General features: G+C 41.4%; 1 protein-coding gene across 2 annotated transcripts in view; it reads left to right on the plus strand.

Moving 5' to 3' along the window:
- ipo11 (importin 11) overlaps positions 1–19776 on the plus strand; it is a 219418-nt gene that overhangs the window by 25189 nt on the left and 174453 nt on the right. For both annotated transcript variants that reach the window (XM_080738216.1, XM_080738217.1), the window contains exons 6-8: positions 6995–7127; positions 7700–7758; positions 14719–14767. In XM_080738216.1, coding sequence (XP_080594342.1) covers positions 6995–7127; positions 7700–7758; positions 14719–14767 — 241 coding nt within the window. The remainder of the gene's footprint in view (positions 1–6994; positions 7128–7699; positions 7759–14718; positions 14768–19776) is intronic.

The following is a 19776-nucleotide window of genomic DNA, read 5'->3' on the forward strand; positions in this document are numbered from 1 at the left end:
TTGTGTATGCCATAGAGCAGACATAGTCAGACAAGATCTCTCTCATAGTGCTTACTCCGATTCCCTTGCAGTGGTTTGAAGTCCAATAAAATATACTATTGGAAACTTAAGATCTTGAGACTGCAGAAAGGCCTTTGCCAATAACGCACACCAAAGTTCCCTTTTGTATCCTGAAACAATTACCTCAAGGCTGTGTTCATGGCCTAGTTTTATCTCTTTAAATAATGGATGAATTGAGAGCCACTTTCCTTCACTACATTTCCAGTATTTATCACCTCTGGTATGACTGCCATTCAAATCGTACCTGTGTGAATTATTAAAAGGTTTGTACAGAATATTCATCCTTTGGCCTCCACGCTCCAATACGTAAACATCTGTGATATATTCTGTCCTGCTCACACATCAGAGCTCAAAAGGTTATGTCTGGTTTAGTTTTTTCAAGAGGAAAACTTTCAGTACTTTCAGTACATCTCTAACCTAGAGCTCTTGAACTGATTTTCACTTGTTTTTGAGCGGTGGTCACACCGTCTCCTATACGTGGCCGTGTGTGTGGGTATGCGGCAGTCCGTCAGTGTCTGTATGTAGCCTGTGTCTGTATGTAGCCTGCAGTACCTTTTCTGACCACACATGTTAAGGGAGGGGCGCTGTTGTTCAGGCCAGGCACACTCTCTCACACACACACACACACACACACACACACACACACACACACACACACACACACACACACTCCACCGCTCAGTTCACACGAGTGTGATTTTTATGTTTAGTGCGTGCGTGCGTGCGTGTGTGCGTGCGTGCGTGCGTGCGTGCGTGCGCATTGCAGTTGATGCTCAGGCCAGACTCACTCAACAGCACCCTCTTTGGTCACTCAGTGGTAGTCAGGCTACAGACCCACACACATACATACATACATACACAGGCTACAGACACACATACACACACGGCCATGCTATGGTCTACCACCGCTCAAAGAAATAATCTGGCACCTTACCATGGCACCCCTGTGCATGGACAGAAGATTGTTTTTTTGGTGAAAGGGAGGGAGAGAGCAAAGCAAGGAGGAAATAGAAAGAAAGGGAGAGGACAGAGGAGGAGGGACAGAGAAACCAAGAGATGAATTGCTGGTTAGGGAGGGATAAGAAATCATAAAGCTGACAGGAAGGAATCAAAATGTGGACCTTTTTTTATTTGATTTGATACAGAACATGAAAATTAATCATTGCTGCTGTTGTGGACCCCCCACTCCAGCACCCATGCTCACCTTATAATGAAAACAAAAAGCTGGGGCTTAATGTGGGGGGATGAGATGAATATAACCCATCATGAATTTTTGAAAATGGATCCACAGACAGGCAACACAAATAGTCAGCACTTGTAAAAGCTCCGCTGTGGTTAATGGCCTGCGCCTGGATTGCGGCGTCTCTCACAATGCAATTGCACAAATGAAAATGATAGCGCTGAGTAATAGATGCTCTCTGCTACCAATTTGAGCTCATGAATATTGCTAATGCCTTATGCAGCTGCGATGACCTCGCTCAGAGCAGTAATGTGGATCAGATGAGACATGATAATGTGCATATCAAAAGAAAAGGAATCCAGCCCGGGTAGGCGTGTTGGGGGTCTATTCTTTATTAGCTGTACTGGAGCCAGGTGTTGGCACATCTCGGACACTCCGTATCAAGCCGTCATCACAGGCCGGCCGGCTGGCTGTTGAACAAATAGATTCAAAAGAAACACACCGTCACAGATTGATGGCGGATGATCAAATGGACGTTTGTAGAATTTGGGTCTTGCTCTGACACATGAAAACTTGTAAAATCTGCCTTTTGTCGTGATCCTGTGTGTGTGTGTGTGTGTGTGTGTGTGTGTGTGTGTGTGTGTATCACACACCACAAATTGCATGTGTGTTGTCAGTCCTCTGTCTTTCTGTATAGAGCTGTGTCATGGCAGGCGTATGTGTGTTCTGCCCCTGTAACCACCTGTGACCTGGCCTACACATCAACTGATGACTGTTATTGAAAAAGGTCACAGCTACAGGGGCCTCTCACCGTACGCACACGCGCGCGCACACACACACACACACACACACACACACACACACACACACACACACACACACACACACACAGATCTTTTTCACAGGCAGATTGTCAGGTTTCTTGTTCTCACACTCAGATAGACAGACGTCGATTGTCGATCAAGATGTTGTGTAGGAGCACATTGCAGTCTACATCATGATGTATTTAAATTTCTTTCAGTTTATATTTTGTATGCTTTTCCGATATAGAACTGAGAGCCATAATTCATAAAAGTCACATGGTACAGCTTTAATCCACTTCTGTTATTTTATGCTGTTTTAAAGCATGCATTACCATTTTCACTTTTGCAAGCTTCCAATATTATTTATTTAGTCTAATCCCTTGGAAGCTTTGCTTACATTTTTGAAGTTTTTGAAGTGTGTGAGTGAGATGGCAACTAGAAGGTTGGCATTACAGAAAACGGTTCCAAGAGTGCTTCATGTTAGAATATTATACAACCATGAAGTCAGGTAATTTCAGATACTGTCCCTCGTCACCTACCCAAACCAAACCCCACAATCCAACGCAACACATCTCTTAATTTAACAAGTACTGTAGATTCCTTTGCTTTCACTTAACTTTTCTGCCAAACACTGTGATTGATTAAAATTGGATTCTGTGAATTCAGTCCTACTGTTACAGCGACTGAAGGGGAGACTTAACATCTTTTTGCGTCATCATGCAATCAAACCAAATCACTTTACCTGGTGCCGAGTCGCTTATCAGTGCTGCCTTTAGGCGGATTGCTTTAGGAGTGCTGACTTTCTAATCTCTTTTTCTATTTACAGGAAAGTTCACATTTCTTGACTTAGACTTAAAAATATCACCCCAGATAGCATACTTTAATTGCCAATGTTAAGCTTGAGTAAACTGCTTGTCAGTACATTTGGACAGATGGCTGTGACCCATTGCCATTTTCAGAGAGAGCGCTTCAGGTAATTTAATTATGTTGCGAATTGTCGGTGGGGCGTCTTGGGCTTGTTGTCTGTAAGATTTTATCACTGCACACTCTACTTTATGCTTCTTACTAGCTTTGACCATTACACTGCAAACCAATTTCTCCAATGAGGACGATAAAGGCAGTCAAATAAAAAAAAGAAAAAAAAAAGTTATACAAATTAGAGCATTGTGATTTCCGCCTTAGGTCAAAGTGCCAGAATGGGATCAGTGGTAATGGTCTCCCCTGGTGCCATTTCCAGCTGACTTATCGTAGGCAAAGTCCAGACTTGGAGCTTCCAACGGTCCAACAGAAAGAAGTAAAGTGTGCAAATTGACTATCCTGCATATCCAGCTTGGCCATTCACATATGGCGCTTTTCCACTGCATATTACCAGCTTAACTCTATACTAGCTTTTGGTACCAGGTATGTAATTTTTCACTGCTTATAGTAGCTCATCATTATAGTGACATCCAAAACTCAACAAAGGCAACTCTTATTTAAATAAACTCTATTTCACAATACATGGGCTACTAGCTGCGTGCTTGAGAAATGTAGTGCTGATTGATTCATACCTGGCTTTGTTTCGACAAAGAAACATGTGCAAATGAAATGATCCACTTGTGTGGAGGCTCCTTATCCTCCCTCTTCTCTGACCAATCAGTAGTGTTTAGTATTTCCCTGCCATTTTATATCACCTAAGCTTCCTTGGAAACTCAAAGAAGGTATTACAAAATAACATACCAGGTTCTATCCACTTTTGCCCGGAGGAAAACCATGAAGTTGTGCTGAGTTGAGCTCAGTCAAGTTTTAACCGATACCTGTTTTCTGAGGTCCTTATGGCCACCATCATGTTAATGCTTTATAATCTCAGTCACTACTAGGGCATTCACCAAATATTCGAATATTCGAATATCAAAGTCACTATTCGATGTTGTTCACCGAAGTCGAATATTCGCTTATTTTTGTTTTATTGTTTTCTATTTAAAAAATATATAGTTTATAAATCTTGGCTAGATAGGAAGTCATAAGAATAAGTTGTCAATGGCCCTGGTGGATGAATTTGTTAATGCTCTATACCTTTTTCTCAAACCTTTTTAGGGGTAACCCCCAAAATAAACATATTTGTACTGTACACGGGACTCCCACCCTGACAAGCACTTGGAATTGTAGGTATTACATTTAATGTGACTCAGTTCCAGAGATAAATATTGTGAAAATAGCCGATCTACATGCTCACAACGCCTCGCGCTGCGAGGCGTTGTGAGCATGTAGATCGGCTATTTTCACAATGTTTGCCTCTTGCTTACTTAATATTTGACATTTTGGCCAGTACTGTCGAATTTTCGACTATTCGAATACTTTGAGGTCGAATAATTCGAATACTAAAAATCACTATTCGTGAATGCCCTAGTCACTACCATACTTTGGAATACGACTGCAGGGAGAAATGGGCACTGAGGTGTCATTAATGACTACATAAAGTTATCAGTAAGATGACCTACGGCTTCTGTAATTACTTTCAAGCTTTCAATAATTAATGGGATTATTTGCCTATTCTAGAGAAGCGATAATGACATAAATGAGAATGCCATTTGAAAGCAGACCATTGATAATAAAGAATAATGGGTTGTTTAAATGATTATGTTTTGATGGGTTTGAGATGGTATAAATAGAAAAGTAACTCTACAAACCAATGGCCACCTTGAACTTTAATTGCAGCCTCTGGGTAGACACATTGTTAATGAGCATGCTAGCCAACAGTGCAGAACGTGATCTCTTTTAACAGGTTGTATATACTGTATTTGCAATGTTGGACTCTCACAGCACAGCAATAGAGAGGCAAAGGCTCTCCTCTCATATTGTCCGATTGTCTAATATTGTTCTATTTTGTCTATACCAGGGGTTCTCAAACTTTTGGGGTCCCCAGATGATTAGATTAATGCCATTTATTTTTCTCACTCAACGGTAAACAAACCAACATACAGTATACAGTAAGTGTAAACAGGGTATCTGCACTAGTGTTGTCAAAAATTCGATTCATCGAAAAGTATCGATTTTGAATATAGTATTGATTTTCAATATGACATTTCCATAGTATCGATACTCAATTTGTACCTCTCTCGTTGGTTTACACAACGTTACTTTTATGTGTATCTTTCCTACTTTAGCTTATTCCTAGATCTTTTAAAGGCCTATTTGTACTTAGAATGTGAAAACATCAAAGGCAGGCCTTTAAAGGGTTAAAGGTTTTTTTTGCACTAAAATCGCAGTGGTGGCGTGGTATCGAAAATGGTATTGAGTATCAACATTTTTCAAAATATCGTATTGAAGTTAGAAATCCAGTATCGTGACAAGCCTAATCTGCACATTTATAAAGTGGCCAATAACAAGGATCAGGACTAAACTACTGGCCATCATGGACAAAAACGAACGCTATTAGGAGATCTTTTCTGCCCACAGCAATAAGACTGTACAACTCCTCATCTGGTTGGCTTGATTAGGTCATTAAGGATGTGGGATGTGGGATACTCTATTAGTAATGTTTTGGTTTGGTTTGTCAGTTATTTATTAACATTTTAACTTGCTTAGATGCATTTCTTTTAGATATTTAATATCATCATGTGTTTTCATTGACGTCTTTATGAGCTGCTGTAACGCTTGAATTTCCCCTCGGGGATCAATAAAGTACCTACCTACCTACCTACCTACCTATACCCTAGCCTCTTTTCCTCAGGCTCTCTTTATCCCCTCCTTCTCCTCCCTTCCTTTTTGTGTTTAGCATTCGTTTCAGGTCTTCATGCAGGCATACTGTATAGGGACACACGTGCAGTAGAAATGTAAACAAAGTGTGACTGGAATCAGTTATTCCACCACAGAGTTGAGTTGATGGGTACGCCACTCACTTCAAAAGGGAGCCTTGCTGTTGATGCTATTGGAAGTGGGGCATAGAGGGGTTCCTGGTAGACAAGCTCTTTAAATATTACATTTTCTTCTTTACTGCCATCAATTGATTAATGCAGAGACTAAAGCCTGAAACATACTCCACGCGAGTACAGTACGTGGACGCTTCAAGCTACGCAAGATTGATTTCATGCATCATTATGTTGTGTGGAATTTGTCACTTGAAAAACTTAATGCAATGCATGCAAGCATAATGTGCTTGTTTGATGTGTGTTCTCTTCTGCCCTGTCTTTCATAATGTACTTTAGTAGGCTTAGTTTCAAATGTAACAATGAGAGTTCATTACCTCCACCGACGCATAAGAGTCCTATGTTTATTTGTGCCACCTGGACCAGGCGTTGTCATTCGCCTTTACAATACCTTCACAAGGAGCACAGAAGCAGACTGCTTTCATATCATATCCTCTTTTTATTACACTGAAGTTACTGAACACATCTCTGTTCAAAGGGACAACAGAGATTTAATCATGATTCTTTTTAGTTTTTCATCTAGTGGCTTGTTTTTTAGCGTTTTTCTTTGCCACTTTGTGTCCTTTTATCTCCTTCCATCTCTGTGTCTCCTTCATGCCTTTCTCTGCCCAAAATATTTCACATCTTGCCTGTTATATGTTTAACACATTGGATGCCGTTGATTAAGCAATTATTTAATCGCAAAGTACCAGGGTTTTCTTTTTCCTTATTTTGGTCAGTCTGCCCCAGAAAGCAAGCCTTATCACGGCGTGATAAACGGAACGTTGCGTGTGTGTGTGTGTGTGTGTGTGTGTGTGTGTGTGTGTGTGTGTGTGTGTGTGTGTGTGTGTGTGTGTGTGTGTGTGTGTGTGTGTGTGTGTGTGTGTGTGTGTGTGTGTGTGTGTGTGTGTGTTGTTGAGGCATTAATGTAATTCCTTTATGCTCGCCTAACGTGTGACTTTGTGACTTCCTTTAGGCTGGATTCTCTAAATTCGTAATCTGCAGAATTGGTGTGCCCATTTGTGCATGAGATCACTGACCTGTGTGTGTGTGTGTGTTTGCAGCTGGCATCGGGTATCTACAGCTTTGCCTGCTCCCTTTGGAGCCACCACACCGACTGCTTCCTCCAGCAGATCTATGCAAGGGACGAGGTGGCAGCACTCGGCTCACTGGAGAGGACTCTGCTCTCCCTTAAAGGTAGCAAAACACATACTGTGCATACACTTAATGTTTAATGTTTGTGTGTGACTTTCTGAGCACACTTCATTTAAATCGGATTGTTAACAGCAGTGCTGTTTTTAAAAAGAAAAATAGAAATACAAGAATATATTTCTATTGGTGCAAGCTTGCACTGAATTGATACTGACGCTAGAAAATAGTGAGAAGAAAGGGGGTTCCACCGCGCATCAACCTGGCATCACAGGAGAGCAATGGCAGAGGTAGAGAGGAAGGCAACTAGGATTAACTTAGTCTTTTTTATTAAGGTGCAACGTCTGTAAATGGAACGTTTCAATGTCATTTAAATCTTCAAGATGTAACATTTATCTAAACCGTGTCCAATTTCAATATACTTTCATGAAAAAGGCAGTAAGTTAATTTGAGTTGTTCCGGTGCTTTCCTCTCTACCACTGATAGAACAAGTAGTACCGGTGCATCTCTACTCACACTCACCCAAACAGGCACATGAATGTATTGATGAATATTCATTGAATGTATAATGAGTAACAGTGATTTACACCTGGGTTCGTTTCTTCTCTCCCTCTCCACAGTTCTTCGCAAACTCACTGTCCATGGATTTCAAGAGCCTCAGCACAATGTGGAAGTCATGGTGAGTGAGAGGGAGGAAAAAAGGTCTTATTTATTAAAACTGAAATGTTATAGTGGGTGTGGAGCCACTCAATACATTTCAGAATGTGCTCTTATATATGGTCTGTTGATTCGAAAATTAGTTTTGTTGCACTCTGCAATGGCAGTTATGATTAAGAGTGCCTGACACCTGGACTTGGGTGTTTCGCTTGAGCTCTTCTGGCCATCAGGGTGGTGGAAGCCCAAATCCATGGAGCAGTTAATTCAATTCAGTCTCAAATAGATATGAGGGTGTGTTTGAGGCCTAGCTTCGGTTCTCCCATGACTCAGAGTTAATGGAATAATTTTCACAAAACATTCATTGGTTCTTTTGAACGTGAACTGCCTGTTCTTGTCGCTTCCCGTTCTGCCTTTGAGGATTCCTCTTGTTCCCTGGTGAGTGGAACCTTAGCAATTGGTGTAAGAAAAAAATTATCATAGCCCAGACCCTCTTTTTTCCCCAAGAATATTTCCTCTAATTTTAAAAAACCCATTCAGATAGGAAAGTGTAGCGCAACATGAAACTGAGGACTGAGAGAATGGAGACTTGAGTTGTGATGCAGAGAGTCTGACCCGGGTCCTCACAACTGACATGGTCAGTGCAGTGCACTAATTGCTCTCAACTGATTGGTCAGTACACTAATTGGTTGAGCTAGCAGGCTTCCTCCTGAACATTACCTGAAAGCAGGGGCGCTGCTGCAATTAATTTTACAGACAGGCTGAATGAACCTCGCTGCAGTATCAGTTGACCTTGCCATTGCGAGATGAAATTATTCTTACAAAGGTTTTACCTATGCATACACATGTCTGCACAGTACCTTTTAGGATTTTTTCTTTTGGCCAATTATGGTTTTAATGAAAAGAAATGTGACTGACTAGTCTCCAGAGTCTCTGATCCCGACTGATTGAAACAATTGTTGATGGCCGACTCAGAATTGGTTGTTACTGCACTGTACTCTACTTAGATAGATAGATAGATACCTTTATTATCCCACGGGGGAAATTCAGTAACTTTCAGTTGGCATCTTGCCATGTACAGTACCGGTAATTTACAGTTCTCTCTTTCACTCACTCTTATTTTTCTTGCAGCTTTTGCAAGTTGTAGAGCATTTCTTTCTTTCTTTTTTTGTATTTACAGAAGGCTGGAAAGCCTTGGAGTGATAGAATCCTGTTAATCATGTTGCGCCTCTGAGGAATCTTTTAGTGGCAAGCTGAAGGTTATATGATGGGAGCAGACCACACATTAAAAAGGCATTAGCTCTTGAGCGATGGCTGGTGATTTCGCTTCACAGCAAGCAGAAGTAATTGGGTCAAAGTTAATATTTTATGGTTCGATCTATAGGCAATTAGTATCTCAAAGAGTCCTCCTGCCGTAGTGCTTCTGTTTGCCCATGCAATTTATCATCCATTTATTATTCAACTTGTGGTGTTTGCAAAGTAAGATGACCTGAAGGAAATGTATTATGCCTCATTTATGGTTAAGTGTCATACAGACTTACAAAGTAAAGTTAAAACCAACAAACACTTTTTACAGAGCAGGAAATTGTTCATATGTATGGATGAATTGCATGTCTGTTCTCTCAAAAGTAGACTAATCATGGTCCGGGCTCCCAGTGTGGTGGTCCGGGTACCCTAGGCTGTTCGAATCGACCTTTGCTCCGTTTCACTCCCCATCTCTCTTCCCATTTCCTACTGTCCATCAGTAAAATCACCCCCAAAAAAAGTAGCCTAAAAAAGAAGAAAAAGAAAAGAAAGAAAAGTAGACTAATCACAGCTAACACATTGCAGAAGAACAAGGAAATGGTGAAGTGTATCATTGACATCTTAGAGCTTGTGTTGAAAATCTGATCATAATTGATTTATGGGAAGGTGAAGCATCTTAAAATCGCTATCTTAGGGGTGCAACAGTTAATCAAACTGATCGATTATGAAAAATAATTGATTTGGATAAGATACCGGTAATAGATTTACCCGAATCTAGTTTGAAGAAAAATTAGAACCGTCCTAAAACGGAACCGAGAGTATTTGGAATGAGACGAATTTCCCAGAGAAACATTCTGATTTACTAGCCCTGGCCTGAAACGGCCCAGAGAGTGATTGGATCCTCTCCGAAATGGAGCAGATTAAAATTGGATCCGATCCTAAACGGAGCCAGGGAAAATTTACCCTGTCTGGCTGGGACTGGTTATCTTCTCTCTCTACTCCAGCACTGAGCGCACGTCCCCCGCCTCTCCCAGAGCTACAGCGGAGAGTGTGTGTGTGTGTGTGTGTGTGTGTGTGTGTGTGTGTGTGTGTGTGTGTGTGTGTGTGTGTGTGTGTGTGTGTGTGTGTGTGTGTGTGTGTGTGTGTGTGTGTGTGTGTGTGTGTGTGTGTGTGTGTGTGTGTGTGTGTGTGCGCGCACTCATCGCTGTGTTTCAGACACACTCCCCTCGAGTAGAACAGACACTATGGATGTAATTATAACAAGTATAGCTATTTAAATAATGATTTTACAGTCGAAGGCTTAACATATAAATATATATTTTTTAAAGCTCAGATCCTCCCAGATCCTGGTGGGTAAATGCATTTCGGAATGCCCTGAGCGAGACCCGCGGCAATTGGACCCTTCTGACCCTGCCCGAGGGACACATCAGTATTTTAGCCCGTGCTACCTTCTAATGACATGCCCAAAATAACAATGCTTTGTCAAAAGTACTGTATTGTATATATTGCTGGTATTGCATGGCATACCAGTGGGCCCTCAGTTAGGGCTGTCACAATTATTACATAATCGTCTAATCGTGATTTTTTGACATAATCGTGATTATTTTTCATAATCTTCATAATCGTTTCCATGTTGAAAAATGTTCATATATTTTAAAAAAAGGTCAAAAATAGTGGAAATAGCAGATCTACAAGCTCACAACGTGAGCTTGTAGATCGGCTATTTCCACTATCAATGTTCTTTTTTAAGTATAAAGTTGTCAAATATGTCAGTAATTTCTTTGTATATTTAGGTTATGTGTCATATCTACCATGTACAACTTCAAAGCCTAAAAGCCAAACAGAAATGTAATTATCAAAGACAAAAACACAATTAAATCGTTAATCGCCAATTATTTGAGTGACAATTAATCGTCATGTAAAATGTCATATCGTGACAGCCCTACCCTCAGTACACCGTTCGGGAACCATTGATCTAGTTTTCAGCTCCATCAGTGCACTGTAATGTGATACAAATTATCATGACGGATGGCATTTTAATAAATTAGCTGTGGAAATTGGTTAAGGCTAATGGACCTTGGGTCATGAATCAGGAATCTGCGATTTACATGTTCATTAATCGGATAATTCACTTGATTTGTGAGACCATATGGTCGGCTAATTAAGTTTTTATTTTACAGTATATATTTTTTATAGGCAGTTCAAGTCCGTATTAAAGAATGTAAAATGTATCCTACACTACCTAAGAATGCTATTAATAAAAAAAAAAGAAGAAAAAAAAACACGTCACCTTTGGTTGATATTTCCCTGTTCAATGGTTTGACTGATTGCAGTGATTATGAATATGTCACCTTGTCTCTTCAACAAGATATTGATTGGTTTATGAGGACAATGTATGGCCTTCATCCTTCATCTTTCATTACCTGTCGTCACGCCTGTGTGTTGCTGACACCATTGAAAATTATGCCAGAGACTGCAGCAGCAAAGACACTCGACCTCAAATAGTTTGGCTTCAGATTTTTTACTCAAAATCAGAATTGATTAGTAACTCGTAGTAGCCATCATACTGGATGTAGATCAGGGGTCTTCAACAGGGGGTCCGGGACCCCTAGGGGGTCCTCAGAGTTACCACAGGGGGGCCGCCAAATCCTTGTGTGATAGGATCATTATTTTAAATTAACAACTTGAACCCTCACATCCGTATTCCGAGGAGAACTTTAGATCTACAAGATCTACAAGCGCGCGAGGCGTTGAGAGCTTGTAGATCTGCTATTTTCGGCAAAAAGGTTTTGTGTAGAGGTCAAAAAGAGCTGACCAAGTACATAGTGAAAGGTCAAGTTTACAAAATATCGATGATTTAAGTGGTTAAATGTCTGGAAAAAAAAAAACATTAACATGAATCCAACATAGACTGATGGCAGTGCTGTCAAACAAGTCTATGAATCTATCTATAAAAATCGGCATCACACATTTATACAATAATGTAGAGGGGGTCCCTGCTTCATCTCACTCTCAGCTAAGGGGTCCTTGGCCTGAAAACGTTGGAAGACCCCTGCTGTAGATGCTATGACCTTCGAGACCCACAAGCATCAGAACGATGCAGCCTTACCATAAGCCTGCACCTTAGTTTCTACCAGTTCACATAAAGTGCGATATAGGCTACGTACAGAACACACACACACACACACACACACACACACACACACACACACACACACACACACACACACACACACACACACACACACACACACACGCCCCGACTGTTCCGCCAAGATGGCCATCAATATTTATATTTACCGGCCAATGGTCGTTAAATATCTGCTAACGGAAACATTTGCTAGTATTGATCTAAAAAGCAAACAAGGGCAGATGCAAAGTCAATGAATGACGGGAGGTGAGGTGGAGACTGAAGAGGTAATTCCACAGATTAAACTTCACAGTATCACTTAATATCCATGGCTTGCTGCCAGCGTTAATATTATTTTGCTAATCTAGTTACAGACAGACTGACACACAGTTATCCACCTGCCTTCAGCCTGGTGGAGTGTGCAGATAATAAAGCCTGAATGAAAAAAGAAATGGGACATGAAAGACTGGGAAAGGAGGCTACTGTATGTAGCCTGGAGCGTTGGCCAGGTTGTCATAGGGACGGGAGTGACAGACATATATTGCTGATCATAGTGAGCAGGAAAGGGTGTAGGGCTGGATCATATCCTGGAGGTAGGGGTGCTATGCCCTTGGCTGTCTAGTAGCTCATCACCAGTGATTTGAATTGGATGCAAGCAGCAACCCGGAGGCAGTGGAGTAAGCACACACATACTACTATGAACATTTTTGACGTTTGAAGACCAAGTGAGGATTCTGGATAAGTTGCAGGGGTTTTAGATGGCATGAGTTGCAGTAGTCGAGTATAGAGATGAGGAGCTAGACCGATTCCTTTGTAAGTAAGGCAGTTGTCACCTGGGTGTTGATGTGGAAAGATACTGCAGGGGTCAAGACTTCCCAGAGGCAAAGAGCCTCTGGGTTGACCTTGAGGTGGTAGGATGACATCCACTGAGACATCAGCCAGGCATGCTGAGACTGGGGGAGCGAGGGAGAAAAACAGTTATGTCATCAGCATGGTGAATTTTAACAAGGAACTGGACAACCGGTCACAACCCCTCCACATGGAGATTACTCATTTACATACTGTACAAAATAAAGGTTTGGCAGCCCACTGTATCAGAGGACCCCCTGTTAAGGACCCCTGGTTTCAATAAGGCCTGGGCTATCAACTGAAGTGTTACCGAGTACTGACATTAAACTCACTGAGCTAGCTGTGTTGTAATAAACATGGAACAATCTTTTCCTTGACATGAAACAGGCTTGATAATAAACAATTGTGTATTCACTATTCATTCTACACTTTTGGAATGTTTTTGTTAAATTTAAGGATCACGATTTTTAGGAATGTGACAACAAAGATGTTTACTCTGAGGTGTAATTACAGTGCTGATCAAAATCAAAAGTATTTCCAAAAGCGGATTTTTAGATTGCTTGGAGTACAAATCACTCTCTCTTCAGTTGAGTTTGGTTGTGAAATGGCATTTTAATTTTGAATCAATTAAGGGTTGACAGACTTTTCACGTTGAGACCCAAAAGAAACATTTGGTGTCTCCCTGTTACCCAAACTTACAAAAATACTTATTGAATTAACCAATTAAGTCCTATTTAATAATGAACATGGGTGATCTATAAGCGTTTGTGGTGCAATGAGCTTGTAGAATCTTTTTAATTCATGGCATTTTGGGGATGAAAAACTAAAAATATCTGAAATTCTTTTTGTCCTGACCCAATGTTTGGGAAAAACTGAATTAAAGTACATCATGGGACTCCTGTGTGTGCATTCAGCGCAGCTCTACCTGGCTCAGCCATTTAGCGGAAGAACAGATCTGTGACCTTGCGAGGCCAGCTCCGTAATGTTAAAGGGGGGTCTAGGGGCCTAGGGCCAATATTTTTCTTTTGTTCAATCAAACTTAAATTTTCACATTCAAACATCTGTTCATGTTTTCAATTAGAATATAGGTTCGAATTTAGAATGCACACTCTGACTCGCTCGATATCTCTCTCCCTCCTTATCTCGCTCACTTTTCCCATCTCCCACTATTTACCAAGCTTTGTCTTTAACCATGACCTCTCTTCCTGTCTTCCTCTTGTATCCTCATCCTGAGCCAAACCTGCTATCTGACTGAGTGTGGACCTGGTTTTGTGTGTGTTTTGTGTGTGTGTGTGTGTGTGTGTGTGTGTGTGTGTGTGTGTGTGTGTGTGTGTGTGTGTGTGTGTGTGTGTGTGTGTGTGTGTGTGTGTGTGTGTGTGTGTGTGTGTGTGTGTGTGTGTGTGTGGACCTGGTTTTGTGTGTGTGTGCGCGTGCGTGCGTGCATTTTGTCATTGATTAATGTTGTTGCTCTTGGCCTCATGGCTGAACACTAATACTAGGATAAACAAACCATCTATCAAATCTCCGTCATTGTATTTTCTGCAGCTAAGCTCCAGATACAGTACATCAATTGATTATCGTGGACCTATGCATATACCCAATTGTGGAATGTATTTTCACGCAGCCACGCACGCATACACATGTTTTATAATTACAGTACTCAGTACTTACACTTCTGGATAATGCTGATGGGGAAACCATGAAAGATATGCCTGCCAAAATGTCAGAATAAACTCTCTTTTCTCCTTTCATTCTCTCCAGGGCTTTCTGAATGCAGTGTTTGAAAGGCTGAAGCAGTTCCTGGAATGCTGTGAGTATAATTATAACTTTTCTCTTTATTTCTGTCTAAGTGTCAGATCATAGCAGATAAGTGCTCTAGTTAACATGATTAGCATCCACCCGTGAGCTGATATGCATCTGACATCTTAACAATGCTGTCAGTAATCTCAAAACTTGAGTTGTATCTGAGCAAGTCTCCTACTCTCCTTGTTGAAATTTGAGAGATGTAATGCTATTGCCTGAATTATTGAATTGTTTCACACAGTTAGGTCACATCACCTGTATGTTATGGCTGTGCCCACTATATAGCTTTTAGCTACCAAACCTTTGCTGCAAATATTAGTTGTTGTTTTAGGATATTTGTCAAATGCACAACTTTGAGCTTTGCATTTAAAACCTTCCTAATTATTAGTAGGGCTGTGTACTGCCATTAATCGAATACAATGCGATACAGGGGTCATAATTCAATATATTGTAAGCAAGGCGATGTATTGCTTGGTGACCAGTGAGGTATATGAGAACAGGAGGCTGCATAAAAAATGACAGCCTATTCATCTCAATGAAACTTGCTCACCCAGAACATACACCACTAGGGGACACCCTCCTTCTTGGTATTGTGGAACTTTGTTAGTGTCTTTATGTGTCCTAAAGTCACAAACTGCTTGGAGTGGAGTGAGCCTGTCAGAGTCGAGACATGAACAACCCTGTCGCACAATGCATTTACATGTGCTGAAATGGAAATGAGCAAATATTGATAACAAAGTTGTTGTTGTAAATTACTTAAGACTGAGCAACTACATGGCCTTTTCTTGACTAAATTGTATACAGATCATTTACAGAAAAGCTGTCAAATACAGACAATAAGACTCTGTTACAAGCACAATGCTTCATTATTTCTCCTGCCCAGCAACTCCTGCCTGGAAAGCCAGCTTGCACTGAGCTGTCTGGGGCTCCTGTTCCGCTACATCTGTAAAAGAGTATATAGCCTTAATACATCAGTGGATGTCACAAACGTAACATGGTCATCCATATATGGAGACTATTCTTGCCCGTGGACAGTTCTGTTATTACTGGTGATATCATGTTCTGCACCGAGTGGAAAGCCAGTGGATGTCCACAAATTGCGAAGTGAGCGGTGCTCGCTCACTTCGCATGGTGTCAAACACGACACACGTGCATATCTCCTTGTATGGTCCGCTTTGTCCGTGACGTTAGTTATCTCCATACATGGAGTTCCGCGCATCAGAGCCTGAACATTTATTGGGCGTACAACAAACTTTGAGCGCTTTGTACCAAGATGTAGGCCAGATGTAGGCCACGCTTCAGAGCCCGGCCTAAGCCAGATGTTGGAGTTCAGCTCTTTCCAGGAGCACAGCTCAAAAATCACACCCAATTCGAAGTGAGCGGTGGATTTTCTGAGTTAATTTCATTTAAAAAAAAGGACATTTGTCAGAATTGTGTAAACATAACTTTGTAGATCTTTGTCACAGAAGTCATTGAATGAATGATACGTCTCAAACAAGTACTTCAAACCAAGTCAGAAGCGGCCGACTGAGGCAGAAATATAATTACTGATATATTAGGTGCCACTATCGCTATGTACTATGCTGAAGGCAGGGGAGACGGGGGTCAGGGGGTCCTGTTGATATGTATGTGGCTGGCAGCGAGAGGAAGGCAGCTCACAGGCGAGCAAGGGAGAAATATCAGCTCCCTGTCAGCCAGATAAGGTCAGCTAAATAACCTACCATCTTTTGGATCTGTTCTCTGTTGTCCGTTCTGAAGTCTGGCTCTCCCAGGGAGATGATAGTCCTCCCATGGGGGTCGCCTCTTTGTTAGTCTATCTTCAGATTGTCGAGAAGACACGAAGACCTTGTTCGTAACATGGTCGTATTTGCAGTCTGGCCCTGCTTTCATTACAGTGGGGGTATCGCTTAGCCCTTTGGAAGATTTATGTCTTGATTTAGGTAGAGGTGCTTGTTTACTCCCTCTGTAAGAAACAGAGGAAACAGAGGGAGTGTGTCTCTCTCGCTCTAGTCTCAGGCGTCTCACTCTCTCACTAAGTAATTGCTGTTTTTGATGACATCAGTGACATAATGGCAAGCAGTAAAGCCAATGCTCCTCTGTCTCTCTGCCCAGGCTCACAGTCCTGTCACTCACAACAATCTACTGTAGTTCTATTCCACTGTGCCTCAAAGCTCTGTGCAGGTCTGATTGGTGGCTGTGTAGATTACAAGGTGCTTGTCAACCCTGATCTATATCCCCCACCAGTCACTTTGATGACTTTTGAATTTACACAGCATCTGTTTAGATTACAACTTGACAGCTGCAGACAACCTAGTAGCAGACCTGCAAACTTGGTGGAATCTGCTGTCTTGAATAAACACACACACACACACACACACACACACACACACACACACACACACACACACACACACACACACACACACACACACACACACACACACACACACACAGCAACACAAACATTGTATTGCCATAGGCATGGTGGACGATGGTTCTTGCAGATAACATTATGAGAGGAGGGAACAGGTTGAAGAGAATCTGGAAAGGTGGACCTACTGTATGCACTGGAGAGAAGAGTAATGAAAGTCAGCAGGGGTAAGACCATGTATGCGTGAATGAGAGGGAGGACAGTGAAACTGTGAGGATGCAAGTAGAGGTGGCGAAGGTGAAGGAGTTTAATGACCTGAGGTCAACCATCCAAAGTGATTCGGAGTGTGGAAGAGAGCTGAAGAAGAGTGCAGGCAGAGTGGAACGGATGGAGGAAGATGGACAGGAGTAATTTGTGACAGAGTGAGAGGGTAAATGTTTAAGAAAGTAGTGAGACCATACATATTGTACGGCTTGGAAAACGGTGACACTGACAAAACATTTTTGGGGGATAAGTCAAGGTTGAATTTATTTGGACGTGTACATTGGGAGAGAGATGATGATGATCTTTCTACTAATAGACAGGCCAGCTCCTGGTGTTGTTTAAGCATGTCATTGATAGACTCTCACACCACTGCTTTTACAGATTCCTCCTTTCACACATACATCGCTGCATTTCCCCCCTACATTCCTAGCTGCTTTCCCTGAACGTATTGTACTTGCACAATGTACAATTAAACAAAACAATAATTTAATGCTATGACGCGAATTACATCATAGTACGTCCATTATAAACCTTCCGGCCGAAACACAGACTTACAAATAGTTCCACGCGGTGCAGTGTACTGATGAGTGTAGTAGGCCTACTGTGTCCCCTGGTGGCAGGAACAGTGTAGTGCAGACATTATGATCTTTCCCAGTACGGGACAGTAGATTATCTTTCCAAATTCCCAAGATACACGTCGCACAGCAGCTCCGTAACGTTACGTGTTTGTGCACAGATATACATTTCTCTCTCTCAAACGATAAAGTAACAGAGAGAGGGGGCACCACGAGAGAGAGAGAGAGCGACAGAGAGAGCAAAGTAACAACTGTCTGTCTGTTCATTTGTCTTTTTGCTGATATTGCCAGAAACACTGCTACTTTAAAACAGTTCTGTGTCTTCAATGACTATGATCAAATGTGAGCGCCCGTTAGGGCGCGATTTCTAGATATGAGCGGCCGCGTCAGCGGCCGCGATTTTCTAGTAATAATAATTAGTATTTTTATTTAGAGCTATTTGATCCAGTGGGGGAAATTTTCAGCTTCTCCCAGCTAGGGTCAAGTGTCTTGCTCAGGGACACCTCGACACATTGCCGGGGTCAGGAATCGAACCTACAGGTCTGCACTTTAAGGCAATCATCATTAATCGCAGCTGGGGACCCTTTAGCCCGGGAAATTAGTGACACAATCGTTCACTTTGTGATACAAGCACCACATTTTTCACAAGGTTTCCTCTGGACCTACTTTTCCCAAAAAGCATGTTAGCCACTCAAAAAAATACAATAGGTTGGGGGGGTTAAAAAAGGCCTCAACAAAACTGTGGTTTAGTGTTGAGTCATCACTTTTTACAGTTTTGTTGGGGCCGTTTTTAGCCCAAAAGAATGCATGCATTGGATCCAGGATCATGAAAAACCCCTAGTTTGACCCCTCACATGCTACTTAAAGCAGATTTATTTTTTTGTATTATTTTCCTGTATAGAAAGTCAATGGGACCCCCCAACTAGGGGTGTAACAATATTGAAATATCGTTTTTAACTTAAAAAAGCGAAGTATATCGAAATGAAAACAGCTAAAATCGAATCATATAGTTTTATTTTGTATCGTATCGAATCGGCAGTGCAAAGAATCGATTGTATCGATACTACCTACTTGTGCATTGTATTTAGCATTTTTAAGAAGAAAAAATTAAAAGGAGGGGTTTAATTACTTTTCCTTTCCATATACAGTAGCTACACTGGTCTATTGATAAATGTGTGTAATCTCTGGGTTCATGTCAAGGTGCAGGTTTGTCAATATACAATGTCCATGTATTTGGCAGATAATCACTGTGTTTACTTATTTATATCCATCATAATAATACATTTCCCTTAAGAACCTGCACTATCCACACCTTTCACACAGATTACATTTCTTTGTAAATAGTTACAATATCGATTTTAAATTAAATCGAATCGTATCGCCATGAATGAACCAATATCGTCCATGTATCGTGTTATGTATCGAATCACTATTAAAATGTATCGTTACACCCCTACCCCCAACCTATTGCATTTTTTTGAGTGGCTTACATGCTTTTTGGGAAAAGTAGGTCCAGAGGAAACCTTGTGCAAAATTTGGTGCTTGTATCACAAAGTGAACGATTCTTAAAAAAAAAAAATCCCGGGCTACTTTAGATCAGTAAAGATTTATGGACACAGGTCACTGGAGGGATAGACACTGACAGCCTGGCTCAAGATGACTGACAGCGGGCCCGGGGCTGTTGGTATCATCATGAACGGCCCCTGGATCTGGCTTTAAGCTGCACAAAATGTAAGCAGATCTTACATGGGAGAGAGTGACTCACTGTTTTTTTTTTTTTCTCCGCTGCACTTTCTTGGATAAAGA

This window comes from Nannobrachium achirus (genome assembly GCF_963921795.1).
Source record: "Nannobrachium achirus genome assembly, chromosome: 12".
NCBI classification, from domain to species: domain Eukaryota; kingdom Metazoa; phylum Chordata; class Actinopteri; order Myctophiformes; family Myctophidae; genus Nannobrachium; species Nannobrachium achirus.